Source organism: Serinus canaria, chromosome 2 (assembly GCF_022539315.1).
Source record: "Serinus canaria isolate serCan28SL12 chromosome 2, serCan2020, whole genome shotgun sequence".
In the NCBI taxonomy this organism is placed as follows: Eukaryota; Metazoa; Chordata; class Aves; order Passeriformes; family Fringillidae; genus Serinus; species Serinus canaria.
This window is the reverse complement of record NC_066315.1, coordinates 132,046,255-132,065,582: the sequence shown is the minus strand read 5'-3', so window position 1 is coordinate 132,065,582 and position 19,328 is coordinate 132,046,255. Positions and strand designations below refer to the sequence as shown.

Below are 19,328 nucleotides of genomic sequence, written 5' to 3'. Positions count from 1 at the left end.
AACACACTCCTAAGCCCACCTCAACTGGAAGATGGAGTTAATGTTCCTACCTAGATACTACATAAGGGAAAATTCAGGGCAGAGGCACTATTCTGCTCAACTCTCCCTGGGAAGACAACAGTGCAGATGTGTAGACATTGTATTTTTAATATATCATGCAACAGTTAAAACAGCTAGAAAAGAAGATATATCACATTCTGATCTTGACTCTCATAAACAGAATTTGTTTTATGCTGTAACTTTTTCTGATGCATTCAAAAGTTGGGGAACAGGAAATGCAAGGGCACATTTGGACTTTTACAGCTAGGTTATCTAATTCCTAGGTTAGAATCAAGACAGACTTTGCTGGTTTTCTTCATTTCTGAGTCTTGCACTTTCAGCTGTACAATCGTTGAACTTCAGCAAAACATTTGGAGATTATCAGTATCATATTATTATTTAGGTGAGATTACATTATTAATTTAGGAGGCAACACAGCCAGCCAATCTTGTAAATTTTAATTTGTGTGACTGGGAGAAGGGTTGTTATTAGAGTGAGACAACTAATATGACCAATAGAGTTATTTGAAACACAAAACTGAACCAAGGTATTCTTGCAAATGAAAAATCCCATTGACTTGAGTACATTGGATCAATCTTTAAATACAGGCTGAAACCTGCAATATGAAGATCCCATTTCCCTTTCCTTTCCCCTCCCCTTCCTTTTCTCCTCCCTGCCTTCTCTGCTCCTTAAAGTGTGCTTGCCCTTGCAAGTGTATCAATTAATATGATTAGGACCTTTTATACTCTAATTATGAAGACAGAACAACACTATTATTATCATCAGCATTATTATTACTAGCTTTACATTTTATTGCTATGCATTTGTAGGAACAAAGACAGATGAATAATTGAACTTGCCATTTGGGGTGAAAGAAAGTTTATGACAGTTTTTAGTTTCAGAAGAAATCCATTCATGTACAGAATGGAGGAAAGAAGAGGGGTTTTAGATTTGAGAATTTCCAAGTATAGAGATATAAACTGCAGCTTATACAAAAAATTACTCTGGAACATTATTTCTGCCATGTGTGATGGTGAAAGAAGGTTTCAGATTTAAGTCTGTAGAAGATGATTTTCTCACCATACATGCAGTAGATACCTTGGTTTGGTCAACTAAATAAGAATTAGCAAAGATTATCCTTGGATTCCTGAGGCTTGCACAAATATATTAAGTCATAATTCAAAACTAAAAGCAAACTATGTCCAGTGTTGTGCCAGAACACTTCTTTTCTAATGTATGTGCATTCTAACACAATTGTTTACAAAAGCAGATCTATTTTGGCTATTCTAAAACAGAGCTACGTCATCTAAATGGTCTCTACATGCTAAATATTTCACACCAAAGTGAAAAAATAAGGTACAGAAAGCACACACGCGTTACAAAAGCATGAAATGTGGTTTTATAGTCTCATGCTTTCATGTGGTTTTCCAAACCCTGACAAACCTGTCTCAGAATGGTGTTTCTTTTTCGGCAATGGTTTGTCATCAGTTATTGTACCATTCACCTTTTTCTGCTGGTCTTCCCATGTAACTTCTAGTGTAAATCAAAAAAAAAAATCAGAAATATTATGTAACTTACATTATAATACACCTAATATCATTTGGAACAACTTGATCTAAACAAATGTATTATCATTAACAATAAACTTTAGATTAGTTCTTAGAGGCCTGGGGTGAAGAGAATAAATACACATCTTAAACATTCTGGAATAGAACATCTTATCCAAAAGTTAGTACCTAGGTAACTTGTCAAATATTCTGCTGTCTTTAATATTTAACAACTGGCATAAAAACCAGGGGCTTGTTTACACAATAATTTGGTCCATTTTTAAAAGTTTGTATTTTACATTCTATAGTTTCTTACTACAGATTATAGTATATATATAGCTTATAGTATATATATATATATATATATATATATATATAATAATACATATATAGCTTCTTACCATAGATTCTTATTATCATTGTGTTTCTGTGAGTTATACAAGAAGTTATAAATATTTTGGTAAAAAAATGTATGCAATGATATAATTAACAAAAATAACCAACCAAACAAAACAAATTAACAAACAAACAAACAAGCAAACAAACAAAACCCTGAACAAGCAACCATAGGTGCCTAATTTAAGCTGAAAAAGTGTTTTTAACAATTAATTCTTAAGCCAAAACTAAGTCCAATTTATTTCCAAAATCTGGAACTTGATTTAAACGAAGTTTTTAATTTGGGCAGATTAAACTACTCAATAAGAACTTTTGCACCAATTATTCCTGTATCTGAAATTGGCATTTCTGATGTCACTGCTCAGGAAAAGAGCTACAGATAGAATCATGTGCACTGCTCCACAGAACTACATTCTCTAGACCTGAGAGCTGTTAGCATTTTAAGGTTGTCAAATATTTTTTTTACACTTCAATTCTCTATCTTCTGACAAACTAGGTAGTTAGCATTAATATTATCAGTTTTAAACCTTTTGGGATTTCATGGCAACACCAAATCTACACCAATTAACAGGAGAGATCCAATACTCCAAGTTCCATTTTTGCTTTGGGCTGTTAAGAATCTGCTTACTTTGCTTATCATGTAAAGTGCAAAGCTCCTCGCAACCAGTACCCCCAGATGTTATCACTTTTACAGTCACAGAAATAGCCAGTGATGGAGAATAATATGACAGATATGGAAAACATTTTTAATCTTACCAATTCAAAGTAAACTGACATAAAGTATTTTAGCCTATGACTTTTATTATTATTATTATTATTTTCCTTTTTTCAAGAAAACTGATGGATATCTAACATTCAAAATGTAAACTTGTGAAAATGTTATCTGTGTGCATCCTGCAGCCTTCTTCTCTGTGGCTGTTGCTGGTCCATGACAGGCTGCTGTCCTATAAAAGGCTGCTTTGATTTTTGGAACGGATGGAAATGTAGGTTCAAGTAAATTGTCACTGTAATGATTTCATGACACTACAGATATGCAAGCTGAAACAGACTCTATCATCTTTGAAGTACCGTGTGTAGTGAGTACTAAATGAGAAATTTCAAACAGAACATTCTATTACCAAACCATGGAAATAAAATCTTAATGTGATTATTCCTAGCAAGAATGTGATTCTTTCTTTTTCTTTATGAATATACACAATAAAATATCTACTGATACCATTTATGTTTTCTTTTTCTCAAATGAGTCCAGAAGTATCTTCTTAACTGGCAAATCAAAAACCTCAATGACCTTAGTAAAAATACTTTTTAATTTAAGGAATAGTCACTGCTAGAAAAAAAAAAATACCATGTACTGTAATTCAGGCCAAATAGTGGATATTGTACCTAAAATAAGATAAAAAGTGGGCATACAGTAATCCAAAAGAATTTTTCATTATATACAACAAATAATCTAAATACTGAAGAATATCAGGAAGCCCACTGATTTCCATGCTATTTTAATGCAAATTTTAGAAGAGTCTCTCTCTCTCTCTCTCTCTCTCTCTCTCTCGACTCTAGGTAAGAATCCTTTTCAGAGCTCCTGGTTTACTTCTGAACCTAAAAACTGTAGTTGTCTCAGCCACCAAAATCACTTATTATAAAAAAGTTCCCTATCAAAAGAAAAGCTTTACTAAACCTTGATAATTCTTTGAGAGCTCAGCATCTAGAAAATAGTTAACCATCTCAGTAACACAATTCTAGATAATAATTACAAAAATTTAATAAATTCTAGACAATATTAAAATGTACCAGCCAGGAAACTAAAATGACTAGAGCAGGAATAAAACAAATATCATTCATTGAATAAATAGTTTTGTCTCATGTTAACCTTAAAAAGAAAAACCAAAAACATTACAGAAAAGCAAGACAGGCTACTTTTTTTTTTTTTTTAGGAAAGTCATAGCATGAGCATGCAGACACTTCCAGAAAGTGTTCCAAATGACCTCTTTTCTATAGCTTCAGTTATATTTATGGCATATCAGCATTAAATTCAAATGGCTGTTTAGTGTTATCAGCAGTTAAGTACAATGTTTATATTGAGTATATGGGATTTGGCAGTACTCCAGATCAAGTGAAAAGCTTCACTAACTTCTAGAACACTGCAAGAGTTTTACTAATAATGGTTATTGTTTCAACTGAGAAATAAAAATAGATATACCCATCAGATTTTTTAACCAGGCATTTGACCTTTTCTTCAACATTTTCTAATTTAATTTCCATTTCTATGTTTTACAAAGATGAGAAAACATGTTTTAAGTAGAGCTTAAAGGATAGCTTTCTGTTTGGGAACTAGCATAAGATGCTGATTCTTATTCAAAGTGCCAAAATGTCAGTGCTGCCCATATACTCTCTGGTTAGACAAATAGATTTAGTTTAAAATGTACTTTACACAATGTTGTTTCTGAATATCTCTTTTTTTCCCCAAGGCAAAGGGCCACCATCTATTCCCTTGTTGTTTTAACCAAAGCCAACTTTGGTCAAATAGTAAACATTTTGAAAGAAACCATACATTTTCGAGATCATCAGTCTCCTGCTATCACTCTCACTTCCTATAACATAAACTTCATCCTGTCATCTGTTGTGATAATCAGCTTTGATTATGTATAAAGAGAGATGAAAAATTATTAAATATTTTTACAAAAATATCTTACATAGATTGCATAAAATATGGGATTCTTGAGTCAGAGTATTTCAACCAGCTGATGTACCTTTAGGGCTAGAAGGATTTGACAGGTGCCCAATGCAGATTTTTCCCACTAGAATGAATGGACAATATTTAGATGCAGTTTTTTCTTTAGACTGAGTTGTTGCACCTACCCCTGGGCACTGCACACCACAGTGAATAATGCAGCTGGAGTGACACTTGGTGTTGTGCCATTCCCTGTGAGAATGACACTCACCTGTGCTGCCTGGGACAGGGGCCTGGTGTGCTCCAGTACACAGTATCAGGTACAACCTCAGCATTCCTTACACTTTTGTTTAGAATATTTAATGTGAAAAATATTAAAAATGTGGGAATAATATATGAGAAGAATAGTTGCACATATATAGCTTTTCTGAATTTCTAACCATGCCAGCTTAGCACCAGGAATGTTGCAGCTGAATTGGAAATGATGCAGCAGTATAAGATGATGCAGCAAAATACCAGACACTCATGATGAGGATTTTTCTTATGCCAATACTTGCCTCCTCTCTTCTTTTCTGAACACCACAAAGAGTAATAGAGTTTCTCACAACTATCCTTCCTTTGAAACATTTTGATACATTTTCTCTTTTACTGGATTGTCTTTTTCTAAAATATTTTTTAAATTAAATCATCTTCAGCTTTTGTCTTTTTTTCAGCACCTAAAATTTCTGGGAACCAATTTTTATCAGTGCATTCCTACTTTTAGACTTGATTAGGTTATCATAAAGTCTTCACTTTTTCACTAGGACATACTTAATTTAGTCATCTTTTTCTGCAAATGAAAAGTACTCAGAACTTCTTTCTATTTTTAATTTTATATGAAGAATGCTCAGAAAGAAATTATATTATTAATAATATATGGTGACAACTACTGTAAAAATAAGTCAAAAGTGGATTTGGCTAGTGCTTCTTAAGCCAATGCAGCACAATAAGAAGTCATTAAAACTGTGGGATAAACTGTCAAAAGTTGAGAAACTGTTTTGAATCATATGCTCAATATCTCAACTCATGCATTTAGAATGCAAGAAGGAGAATTAATTAAGACTAAATTCATGGCATACAAGTTTTACCTTTTATGAAACAAGGTTCCTAGGAAAATTAAAGAGACATAAGTCTCTAGAGCTCACACAGAGGGAAATATTTTCAGTGTGTCAAACCTCTACTAAGGGAAAGCAAATGGCTTCAAACCATGATGTATGAATCCTCCCAGAGGTACTAAATTGTATCTGGAATTAATCCAGTCCCACCTTGCAGCACCAGTGTGCTGCTAATGGCATCAAGGCCAACTCGAAGTGACACAAAGTCAGCAATCGAGATTTTATGCCAGACTGCTGATGTTCCTACACCAGAGAAACCTTCAGGTGCCTCATTAAAACAGTGTTGAGGCTTCCCTACCCTGATGTAACAGGAAGACTCATCCAGTACCCAAGAACAACACGTGTAGGAACACAGCAGGAACACACTTAGTCTTTTTCTGACAAAGACAGAACAAGACCTCCTGCCTCCCCAGGTAACCCACAGCCAGCCTAAGGATATAATCTTCTAGCTTCCTCTTTTGTCAAAGTAACAGTTGATCTACATCTTTTTCTCCATACACTGGAAGAATACTTTACAGACTGTTTCTGTACCTTAGAGACCAAGGCACTTATCTGAGACATGATGATCTGTCTTTCCTTCAAAATCTTAAATGCTTCTTCCAACATTGCCCCGAATGCTGACAAAGGGTGGACAGTATAAAGGCAGGGACACACATACACATATGTACACACAACCTTCACATGAAAATAGTTTGCAAATTAGTGCCAAATCAACCAGTGAATGTTAAGAAATGTTATATAATTTTAAAATAAAGAAATTGTTTATTAATGCCTTATATAATGGTTTTTAATGAATAGAGTGTTCCAATAAAATCTGACGTGTCTTAATTATTTATTTTTTATTGTTTTGATTTCATCTTTCTTACTGAACTACATACACAGTCTTTTAAAAGAGTAAAAAACAAACAAAAAAAACCCCAATACCCAAACCCTGAGCTTAATTTCCTGAGGCTGCAGTTGGAATACATTAAAAGAACTTCAGTGTAAATCATCAGGTCAGCAATAAAAAGTACTGCAACATACCCACATTTCATATTGTTGTTGTTAACATTAAAAACATAATAATGCACTGTAGATTATTTCTTACTCCAGAAATGTTTTCTTCAAGCTGACTCCAAGGCTACATTCATTATTTGTAACTGTAAATCACTTAAGTCTAGACCAGCAGTAGTCTCTTCTTATAGTATTCTCTATCTGCAAATTTGGTCAATTATATTTTAAATTTTTATTTTAAATTTTTTGCTAGTGGATTCCTTTATATGGGAAATAAATTGATTGTAATCTTCTATTGCTCATTTTTATAAAAATTTTAGATATACTCAAGCAAGTTCCCAGAGAGCCCTTGTTGAAATAACAATCAGTAAAGTCATAGCCTATCTTTAGCTAAAAATCAGAGTAACTTTGGCTACTTTTATAAATACAATGGATTTGTAAAACATGAAGAAACGCCAGAAAAAAAATAATACTCCAAATGGCTTAGAAGAAAATAGTCAGTTAATGTTACATTAAACATGAGTACATTAATATTTAGTAAAGTATATTTAAAGATGTTATTTGTAAGCCATTATCAAGACTTTTTTTTCCAGTACCATTTGGGGCATGGGGAGGAGTTGTTTGTTTGTTTCACATCTTTTTTCATGTTTTAAAATACGGCAGCTTTGCTCCCTCTTCTGGTTACATGCCTGCATCACTGCAGGCTGTGCTGGAGCGGGGCCGCTCTCAGTTGGCTTCTCTGGGACATCTGGAAGGACAGTTTGCCCTTGTTTGGATAAGCACTCCGGGGCATTTTGAAAGCACTGATTTAAGGGGGAAGAAACAGCGCAGAGAACCTATGAGGGAGATGAAGACACCCTGCAAAGACACCACTGTTGTTTATGTAGATTCCCTAGGCACAAGGCATAGGAGGCTGGGCAGCCAGGATCCTGGATAAGCTTCACTACACTCTCGAACAGAGTTCACAGAATTCACAGAACCCTAGGTTGGAAGAGACCTCTGAGATCATCAAGTCCAACCCATGCCCCAACAGCTCAACTAAACCATGGCACCCAGTGCCACATCCAGTCTTTTCTTAAACACATCCAGGGATGGTCACTCCACCACCTCCCCAGACAGACAATTCCAGTACTTTATTACTCTTTCCATAAGAAACTTTTTCCTAATATCCAACCTACATTTCCCTTGATACAGCTTAAGACTGTGTCCTCTGGTTCTGTCAGTTTCTGCCTGGACAAAGAGACCAACCCCCACCTGACCAAAACCACCTTTCAGGAAGTTGTAGAGAGTGATAAGGTCACCCCTGAGTCTCCTTTTCTCCAGGCTAAACAGCCCCAGCTCCCTCAGTGGTTCCTCACAGGGTTTGTATTCCCAGCCCCTCTCCAGCCTTGTTGCCTCCTCTGGATGCTCTCAAGTGTCTCAATGTCCTTCCCAAACTGAGGGCCCAGAACTGGACACAGCACTCAAGGTGTGACCTCACCAGTGCTGAGTACAGGGGAAGGATGAAAGGATGACCTCCCTGCTCATGCTGGCCACACTGTACCCAGTACGGAAATACTTGTCCTGCTTATATCAATTTCCCTCAGCATCCACACCTGGTCTACTGAAGACCAGACATTGGGCTAGATGGATTTTTAGTCAGGAGCTCATATGGCAATCCTCATTCTGCTGCAAAAAGTAAACACAAAATATCTCCAGAATTTAATGAATAATGAATAAAAAAAAAAAAAAGAAAATTAAAAGTAATGTCCAAAATAAACATGGAGCAAAGTACAAGCTTCTGCTCTACACCTCTTTTCCATAGTGTCTCCTCAGTTTGCATTTCCATGCCCTGGATGTCAGGGAATACTCTGTGCATGCAAGGAAACATCAACAGCCTACAAATTCACTCTGCAGAATGAGAAGGTTTTGCTTGATATAGGGTTTATTATTTTCTTTCCATGTTATTTTTATATTTATTGAAAAAGCTGCAATCTTATAGTATGTCTTCAAACATTTTCTAAGCAGAAAGATAATTTTGTATTATATGATTGCATATCTCTCACAAACACACACACAAAAAAGAAAAGCTCTGCAAGCAATCACAGGTGCTAAGATGAGCTAAGATTGAAGCTCATGGTACCATTCTAAATTGTAAAAAAAAAGTCATTCTGTTCACAAAAGGGGTCTGAAACTAAACCAATAGATGTAAGCACTAATACCTACCAATAAGAAAAATACAATAAATGGCTTACACAAAGATGAAAAATCCAGGTATTTTTCTTCAGAAAGCTCTAGATTTTTCTGAATGTCAATTACTACTACTTAATAACATAAAAATTTTCTTGTTGCTCAAATTTGCATGCAAATTGTAGATGTATCTTTACATGCAAATACTCTCTGCACCAAAAGGCCCGTTTCATTCTTCTGCATTACTTCTGAAACATTAGGTTAGTAACCAGACAAACTGTGTGTGTCTAGCAGATAAAATGACATCCCATTGTCACCTTCCAGTCTTAGAAATGCCATGTGGCATTGCCATGTACTTTTGAAAAATGCAAACTCAAATTTTTTATAATAAAATTTGAAGGTATTTATGGACAAGTTAGTAGCTAGACTCTTTCTCATCTGTAACATCTCCCTGGCAGTTTTAGAGCTAAATTTGTAAAATAGCCCCCTATATCATAAGGAATTTTAGCAGAGTGTAGGTTCCTCCATCTAGAGCATTTTACTGGTACTTTATTTTTCCTGGTTTGTGTTATTGTATTGTGGGGGTACTCTAATTTCTCTCCTTTCCTAGCAAGCAAATTGAAGTTATGTGCCTGTCTACAACTAGCACAATCTAACCAAGTCTTTATTTAAACCTTACTTTGCTTGAGCTAGAATTTAATTAAAATGCAGTGTTTCTCTAGGTACTCATAACACATAGGAATATGTTAAGTGTTCTCACAGCCCACGTAAAACACAGCCAGTATCATTTCTCATGCAAAATTCAGAAGCTGTTGTGGTCTCTTAGTGAAGTCTGGAGTCAGTGAGCCAGAGGAAGAGAAAGTACCTAGGAGACTCACAGCAGTCATGTTCAGTAGTTCAAGCAAAGTGTAGGCCCCAATTCCATAAATCCAAATGGTCTTAGAATGGAAAAAGATGCTCAGAGCAGCCATCAGGATGAGAATGCCCTCTGGCCTGACAGGAATTTGCTTGTTTTTCAAAAAAGTGTATTTGACCACTGCTTCTGCAAGTCAGTTCAGCAGGTCCATCTGTCATCACTTCTTTGACTGGAGTCCCTCTATTCTGCCTAGTTTGCCCTTCAGTCACCTAAATTCTTTAGATTGTGTCTAAACTGTACAACAGTTTAGAATAATCTGGAATACAGCATAGTTCCAGTTCTATTCCTTCAGGCATCCAGACTGCTCACAGAGCAGTGGGATTCCCATGCATGGGGAAAACAGAGTGCACAGAAAGGGCAGGACTGAGAGATTTGGCTCTTGTCTTGCTATAAACTCAAGACACAAATATGCTCCAGACACTTCTCGGTCTGGAAGATGAGAACTGCAAAGCACTCCTAATTCCCATAATATAGACAAAGCTGTAATGTAATCCTATAAAATATTCTGAAGAGTGAGGGAATATGAAACACTTAAAATTTTGCTTTGGTAACTACATCATCTTCTACGCACCCTAAATTAAGACAGTAAAGGGCAGAATTACGTGGATCCTTTTCCCACAAACTCAAATGATCAAAAGATGCCATACAAAATACATGAAAGGGAAATGCAAAAGACCTCAGGAACATTGGAAAGGGAAAAGTTTGGGTAATAAATATTTGAAATTCAATAGTAGACACTGATCATTCTTTTGGAGCATAAGAACTCTGCAGAAAAAACTTTAAAACATAAAATGGACGCTTTAGAGAACTTAATAAAAGTACGAAACAAACTATCTAAATAGAGGTTAGTAGATAGTTTATTATGCAATGTACATCTTTCAGCCTCTATAAGTGTATAAAATAATATTTTTGTTGAAGTGGTGGAAGATAAATAAAGAAAAAAACCAATTTTAGCCTTACTAAATCACTGCTGATTGTTTTTTCAGCTCTGTCAGGTCAGTGGCAAAAGCCTTCAATCTTACTACAACTGGAATTTAGAAATTAAAAGTATGACAATGAACTATCCAGTAAGTAGTATGGATTACAGTTACAACAGCAGACTCCCAGATTTGAATTCGTTCAGGACTATGCTGGCACAGCCACCAAAACAAGTGAGGTGACCCCTCAGACTGCTCTGACAGGCTGGTGACATGGCCCCTTCTCTGCAAAGACACTCCATTTGGTCTTGTCTACACTTGATATAGGAGACAGTAAAAATGGTGTGGTTGCCCTTCCCAGACAATGAACTAGCATAGGGAAAATAGAATCCCTGCTCTCCGGATATCTGTATTCCCTCTGCTAAGTTGTTCTGTGGAATAGACAGCTAGGAATGGTCCATAACAGTGTAACTGGGTCTATACCCCTTGTAGGCTCCTGGCAGAGATGGAACTGTAAGAGTGAATATCCAAATTTTAAGAAATCCAAAACACTTGTTTATATTTCATTCACTTGCAGAAGACACCAATGACACAAAATATACGCGTAATAAGGTCTTAGAAGTACATGGAAAAGTATTAACATACTTCTTCAAAATTGTCAAAGCAATTTAGAACCATGAACTCAAATATAACTTCAAAGTAAGCTATGGTTGTTCATTGTAACTTTCTTGTTCTAATTTTCAGATAAGAAATCTAAATCTCCATGTTAACATTTCAGTGCTTTGAATTAAGCTTATTTCTACAGAATTTAGAAAAGAACATCAAAGAAGACTACAAACTAGACAATAAAATGATTGCTAATAACATAAGCCTTTCTCTAGAAGTATATGATAATTAAAATGGTCAATTTTTTCTAGTCACATTAAAAAGTGCCAAGCTTTTAAAATATGTATCCAAGCAATATAAAAGAATATAGACCTGGTAAAAACTGGAAGACAATACAGACAATTTTTCAAGTGTCTGCAAACTGTATTTAGCCTCTTAGGGCAAGGCAGCCTAGGAATTCCAAAATAAGAAATAATAACCTATCCTCTTAGCTCTCCATAGCCAACCTGATCACATATCAGCCTAGTGTAAACGATATCTTCAGTAATACAGCTACTGCAAAAACATAAACATCTGGAGGTTTTGATGCCAAGAAATATTTTTAAACCTCAGTTCAAAATATTTATATCCAAGAAGTAGAAAACAATACACTGGAATTGAACATATGTGAACTTACTAATTTTGAGCTAGTATAACTAAGGAATACACACACATGCAGCAAAAAAATAAATTAAATTTCTCAAGCACCCACACTTCATAAACAATATCATAATCCACTTGCCTTTTCGCCCATTAACAGGTGGGGTTTGATGTTTTTCCTCACAGTCTTTACAACATTAAAAACAGACAATGATGATTAACAGTTGGAACAGGCACTATGAAGAACAATGTAACTACAAGCACACAAAACCTGTTGCAAGCTACGTGAGCAAAACTCCATGCACTAGGCTTGAGTTACCACAAACCACACAGAGAGAAGAGCACACAGCACACAACCCACTGAACACCACAGAGACAGAATCATAACAAAAGCAATAAAAAAGTAAACTGTACTAGAACAAAAAATGGGAAGGCAAAGATGTTGAAGGACACTTTGGATGCCTAAGTGAGAACTAAAATTAAAAAAAAGTAAACCTGCTTTCCAGCACTGAAATTGTGAAATTACTTGTGCATCCAGAGTTTTGAGCAAGTAATGAATCCCATCACAGCAATTACTCCTGACTTTTCTTCATAGAAGAAAATACTAATCTGCATTTTCTTCTCTTCAACAACAATGGGAAGAGGGTTCAGGGCACGGGATTCAAACACTTACACTTTTAAGCAGCATTTAGCATCTTAGGCGTACATTTTCTACCAGCTAGTACTAAATGTGTTTCTTGATCAACTCTTTTTTTTTTGGTACACCAGGCTTCCACTATTTTTGGCAATTATTAACTGTTAATTAATTATGGACAATAAAATGTAACCTATTAACAAGGCATGTAAATGCAAATGTATGCATTTATGACTCTTCCTTTGAAAAGGAAACTGAAGAGAGAAATTCTATCTTTAGATCTCGGCATATCTTTGGACATGTACTGGGTGTTTCCTGAAATTAGAAGCTAAATTTATGTTTTAATCACATTGTATTCGGAGATTTGCAACTGTTTGATTTTGTCATGAACTATCAGTTGTCATCAGACTAGCAACTGTCTTCCAAGCAGGATGGGGGACATCAAACAAAATGGTTGAAGTATTTCCACCTAATGCAGTTGCCTAATAATTTTGTTCAGCATCAATCTGCTTACACAAATTAAGGGAAAAAAAAAAAACCTGTCATGATACAAAAAAATTTACTTCCCTGCATGTAAAAATTATTAACGTAAAGTAGACTGTACCACAATTCAGAGGTACCCACCCAGATCTGCTAAGGCTGTTACTTGAGCATAATGACAGAGTAACTTCATAAAAAAGAATAAAAAGAGTAAAATAGTTGGGTACTTTTTTTCACATTGAATTATTTTAAGCATTCACAGCTTAAAATAAACTCAATGAATTTGTTTGTATTCTTCTTTCATGAAATTATATAAATATTCTTTGGGGTTTTTATCTTCAATATATTTACAAGCTGGCTGGTAAAGCTTCCCTATATACTCAGGGGAAAACAAATCTAAAGGAGATAGGCACTTGTGGTCCAACAGACCTGCCTCAACCTCTGCCTCCTCAACTCCAGCAGGCTTGTTTTCTTCTGCTCCTGCTGCATTAGATAAGGAAGGGATGGGAGAGGGAGAAAAAGCAAGACAAAAACACGCATGCTTTGTTACAAGCTGTTCAAATAAAAGAAAAAACATCAAACAAAAGACATCCACAATAACATACAAACCCTCAGTCTGTGGCAGAAATTATTTTTTTAGTGAATCAAAGATCAAATAAATTGTTGTGCTATTTTTAATTTATAGCTCTAGCTAATTCCAATGAGATCTTTCTGCAAGTAATGATACTCATATGCAGCTCTTAATGTTCTTTGTCACCAATTTCTTACTAAATTTTTAATCACTGGAATGCAGAAAATAAGTAGCAAAGCAGAGAAAAGAGACAGATATTGGTAGGTAAACAGTTTAAATCTTCTGCTTGGCTTTGTTTAAATTTATATGGGAATAAAGTCCAAGCCTCCATTCTCAAACACCATATTTAAAATTGCATATTAATCATAAACTAGTGGAAATACTTGTACCTAAAAAAGAGCAGAAGAAAGAAAGCAAATGCTTTTTCAGTTTGGAAAACAAAACATCCTCAATTTGCCAGATAATATTTTTTTTAACCTGGATTTCAGAGTAGTTAGAATGTAAAAAGAAAGACATTTTCCATTGGTACCTACAGTTGCTTAGAGCCCATTTAAATACTGAGAATACTCTTGGGAACAACAGTAAATGTGCTATTAATGATAAGAAACACCAATATATTTTAAATGTCATTAATAAAGAACCACAGCTTTCTTTTATGACAAAGCTCATGAGGGTAACAACAGTAATAATATTGAAGAGTGTCAAACTGAATTACTGATAAAACATATGCCTGCTTTAATTTAAATGTCAATTATTTATTAAACAGCTTTGATGTGATGCAATGTAGTGTAGTTTTTCAAGGCTCAGATTTTGATTGCTTATTGATTTTTCGTGTTCTCTGTTTCTAGAATTCTTTCCAGTTCTCTCACTACATGTATAAGTTTATGTTCAATTAAATAACTCATTGAATTACTTGACTTTAGGCTTAGCTAGCATGCAATAGTGATTTTAAAATTATTGTTTCTAGGAAGGTATTGTTACTAGAGAAATTCAGCCTATAATCAATGCAATGCAATGCAAACTACTCTGTGCTTAGATTTCTGCTTTACAGCTCCATGATAAAACCAGGACATTTAAATTCCAGTTGAAATCAGGACATTGAAAATTTCAATTAAAAGTTTCAGCAGGGATGTCATCTATTCAGTCAACCTTCTCTCACAGAAACAAATGTATAGAAGATGTGCCTAGGACTTTAAAAAAACATTTTCAGTAGAGTTGAATTGAAATGTTTTTGGCATGTAGGCACCCTGAAAGGTAAATGAACAATGGCTGTCATAAGCACAGCTGTATGACTTCTCAGTCATTTTCCTTTTATGCCCTTTGTAGTTTCAGACCTATACAGCAAGATCTTTTTTTCATAGAGCTGTTTAATTTCTCCTTTTGCCAATCTAAGAGAAATTTATAAACTATTATTTCCCTTGAAGGATCAGAGCTTTTTAAGTAAGCACTTTAAACTCTAGGTTATAGGTTAAGTTTCTTCAAGCTTTTTTGTGGAAATTGTACCAATGCAACTTAAATATTTTAATACTCTTCAAGGTCTGCTGCCTCTCAGGGCAGTGAACTAAGTATCCACAGTCAAACCCAAAGGTGTATTTTTGCAAATTCATAGTTGAAATCAAACACCCAAAGCAGACTCAGAAAGTATCCTGAGGAAGCCTTGTTACTGATGCTAACTAAACTGTTCTGTTTACTTTGCTGTCAAGCACACAAAATGCAAATTACACCATGCAAGTACGAAGGCCAGTACCACAGAAGTATCCACACAAAAAAGAGGATGGTGCAAAGCTCTACATGTCCATCTTTTTGGGCTGCTGTGTTTGCCTAAGACATCAAGTTCATAGCCAAGCTGAAGGTAATCTAAGACCATATTCTATACTTTAAACAACTGATTAATCATTTTTATAAAACAAAATACCCATATGCCATATATTTTTAAAACCCTGCAAAATCAGAGCTGATAGAGTATCTTGACCAGTCCTCTGCAATTAATACTGATCCTCTGCAATTGCATTATAACCACCTTTCTGTGTCTCCCATCAAACTAGGGTAGAGCTGTGTAAAAAGCTATAAAATTCCTTTTCATTTTGCAAAATGAATTCCATTTAAAGAAATTGCATTCTAAATGAGATAAAACCACTTAAAATAAACGGCATGTACTTCTGTCAGTAGAATCTGTGCCTTCCTAACCATCAGAATGTCTCTGTAGCTTCCATTCCAGACTGCATGAGTTGGAACAGTACATTGTCACTATGCATTTAGAGATTTGTCACTACCCTTTTAGAGACTGGAATCTGTATCTGAGAGATACAAACACTAACTAATGTTTCTAGCTATCCATGATTAAACCTAATCAAGTATTCCTGTTAATTCCATATTCCTGCTAATTTTCATATCTAATTTTATTCTGGAAAAAGATTACCCACACCTGAAGTTAAGAGAGGACAGTTAATCAGCATTAATTTCAGGCCTAACAGGTTCTGAAATAATTTTCCCAAGACACAAGATTATTATGAGATCGTATAATTAAAGTCTTTATGATAGAGCATAAATAGAAAGGAAAATCCTTACTGAGCTCTACTATTTGTTAAATTTCTGAGCACTTCATTTCCAAATTCTAATGTTTTACAACATCTGTTTAGCTAACATGATTTTCTATTTTTTTAGCGTTGGGTGTATGGTTGGGGTTTGTTTTTGTGGAAAGAAGAAAGAAAGGGCAGTGCTTATTTTTAAAAGGAAAAGTAAAAATTTATATTAGGAAAAAGTACTCTCTGAATAGTAATTACAATGAACTGAATGGGTGAATACTGAATACTTTCACTTTATGGTGTTTCATTTTAATTAGGAGCAAGTGGTCAGTGATTTCATCCTTCTGCCAAGGCAAGTAAGGAAAGATAAATACATTGGAGCCGCATATAAATGAAAAAAAAAATCATGTTAACCCTTAAGAACTATAAATACTTCACTGTCCACTTCTTGTCAACTGGTGCAAAAAATACAGAACACTTCAGAGTACATCAACATTTTAGCACTAAAACCAAGTTGAATTTAACAATACTTTCTACAAATGTTCATTTAAACAAGATATTTCTATCTCTCGTGTAATTTAAAAATATACAAGCAAGAGTTTAGATGAAAAAAGTCTTCTGACACTTCAGTAGTGAAAATTCTTTAGGTGGTCCCAGATATATTTTCAGAACTAATTTCAAGCCACTGAACATGAAAATATACCAAAGTAATAAAATCTAAAGCAAAACCCAGACTGCCTAGATGCTGAGGTATAGCCTGGGTAAACAAGGTAATGACATGCATTTCAGAAATACCCAAATCTGATACTGCAATAAACACAGCAGTGGCAACCTAAGGAATTAGCAAAAATATCATAACCATAAAATGCTGTTAATGCAACATAACTAAGGATATTGTATGTTCAACTGAGCATGTGGGACACTGTTTGGATCAGTACACCACAGGTAGGTGTGGTCCTTCATAGCTACTCCCTGGTAGCTTTCTTGAAAGCAAACAGTTTGGGCTATTTTGAAATAAAGTATTCAAGAGGCACCTTCATGTCCTGGAGCAAAAATTCCCAACCACATAATACAGTTCATGGAACTAAATCTAACCCAAATCAATGTTTTTTAATTCTGATCCTAATTGGGAAAGCAATTACCCAAAGGGTTGGGTTTTTCCCTGTAGATTCCTTCCCTTCCATTTCTAGTCACAGCCATAAGCACACCATATTCCACATCCTTGTGAATGCTGCCCTGTAACAAAATAATATCTCCAGCAGCAAATTACTCCCTTCTTTCTACTTGAGTTCTGGCATTTGTACAACATTTAAAGAAAAGGTATGCAGATACAACCTTGTAAGAAATACAAATTATTCAAATGTATGCAAACTAAATGAGCCCACAGTAGGAGTCTGCTACAGATAAGTTTTCCCTCTTTCTCTTTTACAAAGCTGAGATGACTTCCAATTCATCACTGCCTATAAGGTACCTTTAACTAACTCTTTCCATCAGTTAGATTTTAACTTTATCTAGTTGACAATAAAATCCTTGATTTCAAAATACAGAAAGTTCAACCTTCACAGCACAGTCCCATGCAATATAGAAACACCTCTCTCATTTGAGTCAAGCATGTGTCCTGTAAGAGCAGAAAGGACTACTATGTGACAACATTTTTTGGTATGGTCACATAGCCTTCCCAACCACACACAAAAGTTTTGATTATCACTGGGGCTTAAAAAAAAGGCATTGAAACTTCCTCAAATATCTACAAAACCTGTAGGTTTACTTGATCCTGTATTTGTTAAATATTAACATAAGCTCCTTCTATGATAGTCAGTGTTTCCAATTCTATTAAATTTCAGTTTTTGTAACTAGTATTTCATTTGCCTAAAATAACTTTCTGTAAAATTCAATTCTCCACAGTAAAAAGACTGCTATTAATCTTAATTATATTCTGTCACTGAACAAAGTTAGGTAATCTACTGTTCTTGCAGAGCACTATCCTTTTTACAGAAAATGGTTACTCCCTTTAAAGAAAATTTTTAGAAAATGCTAGAGAAGGACAGGAAAATCCTCAAAGAAAAACTCTATTGGTATTAATTCACGATAGAAAATTATATAGAATGCTCTATGAAAGCTGTACCTATGGATTAGGTTTTTAAGAGTGTTTACCAACTTTATATGTGTAAGTTCAATATGAAATGTGTCTTGTTATTGTATCTTGAGTCACTTATAATGCTTTGATTGTATATTAGAACATCAGAATCTGTGGATCTGACAATTTTCCATAACCCAGATTTTCCAAAAGACTACTTTTCTCAACAGACAAAGTAAAAGGAAACTATTACTCAGTTTTCAAGTAAAAAGAGATTTCCTCAAGTCCCAGCAATACTTACCAGAGGAAAAAATTCTAGAATTCCTATAAAAAGTAGTTATTTTATTGTATTTATTACATTTCTCTCTACAGAACCTATGACATAAATAAGAAATAAGATTTTACCCTCTCTAATCAAACACATTAAAAATACACAGCACTTCACAATTGCTGCTCTGAGGAGCTGACAGTCTAAATAAATATACTAAGCAAAGAGCAGGGAAGAGTGGTAAAACATAAAAGCATATACAGCAATGACAGCAAACATCATGTGATTAGATGGGATTATTTCCTGGAATATCTAGACTCTATTTCATATAAGCAATTCACAAACATGAGGTGACAAAGAAATTATTATCATAGAGTGATGATCCGAGAAAACTAGAGTTTTCTTTTCATGAAGTTTTGTTTCCAATATGGAAATAAATACTGTAAACATTTGAAATACTAAATTAAAAAGTCTGATGAGACAAACACAGTAATACTACATAAAGACCCTCAGTGGTACAACCAAGGACTGCAATTGATATCTTGTGGCTTGCTGTTAAGTAAATTAAATGGTTTTAATACTGTAAAATAAAAGGGGATTTTATTTTAAGCAAAAATATTTTAACTTTTTGAAAGACTATCTCAATTCAATATTTTTCCCATAATATTTGCAAATTACCTACTAATTCAGCAAATGTATTGCACTATAAAATATTTGCAATAAAAAAAT

At 34.6% G+C, this 19,328-nt stretch overlaps 1 protein-coding gene across 39 annotated transcripts in view; it reads right to left on the bottom strand.

Annotated features, from left to right (window-relative positions):
- The window catches only part of RIMS2 (regulating synaptic membrane exocytosis 2), a 448,889-nt gene that overhangs the window by 111,545 nt on the left and 318,016 nt on the right, over nucleotides 1-19,328 (bottom strand). The window contains exons 29-31 of one of the 39 annotated variants that reach the window (XM_050971289.1): nucleotides 13,588-13,641; nucleotides 12,187-12,231; nucleotides 1,483-1,572 (exon numbers count right to left, since the gene is read on the bottom strand). The exons of 37 other annotated variants lie outside the window; for them this stretch is intronic. In XM_050971289.1, the coding sequence (XP_050827246.1) occupies nucleotides 1,483-1,572; nucleotides 12,187-12,231; nucleotides 13,588-13,641 (189 nt within the window). The remainder of the gene's footprint in view (nucleotides 1-1,482; nucleotides 1,573-12,186; nucleotides 12,232-13,587; nucleotides 13,642-19,328) is intronic. One more of the 39 variants, XM_050971290.1, reaches the window with a different exon arrangement.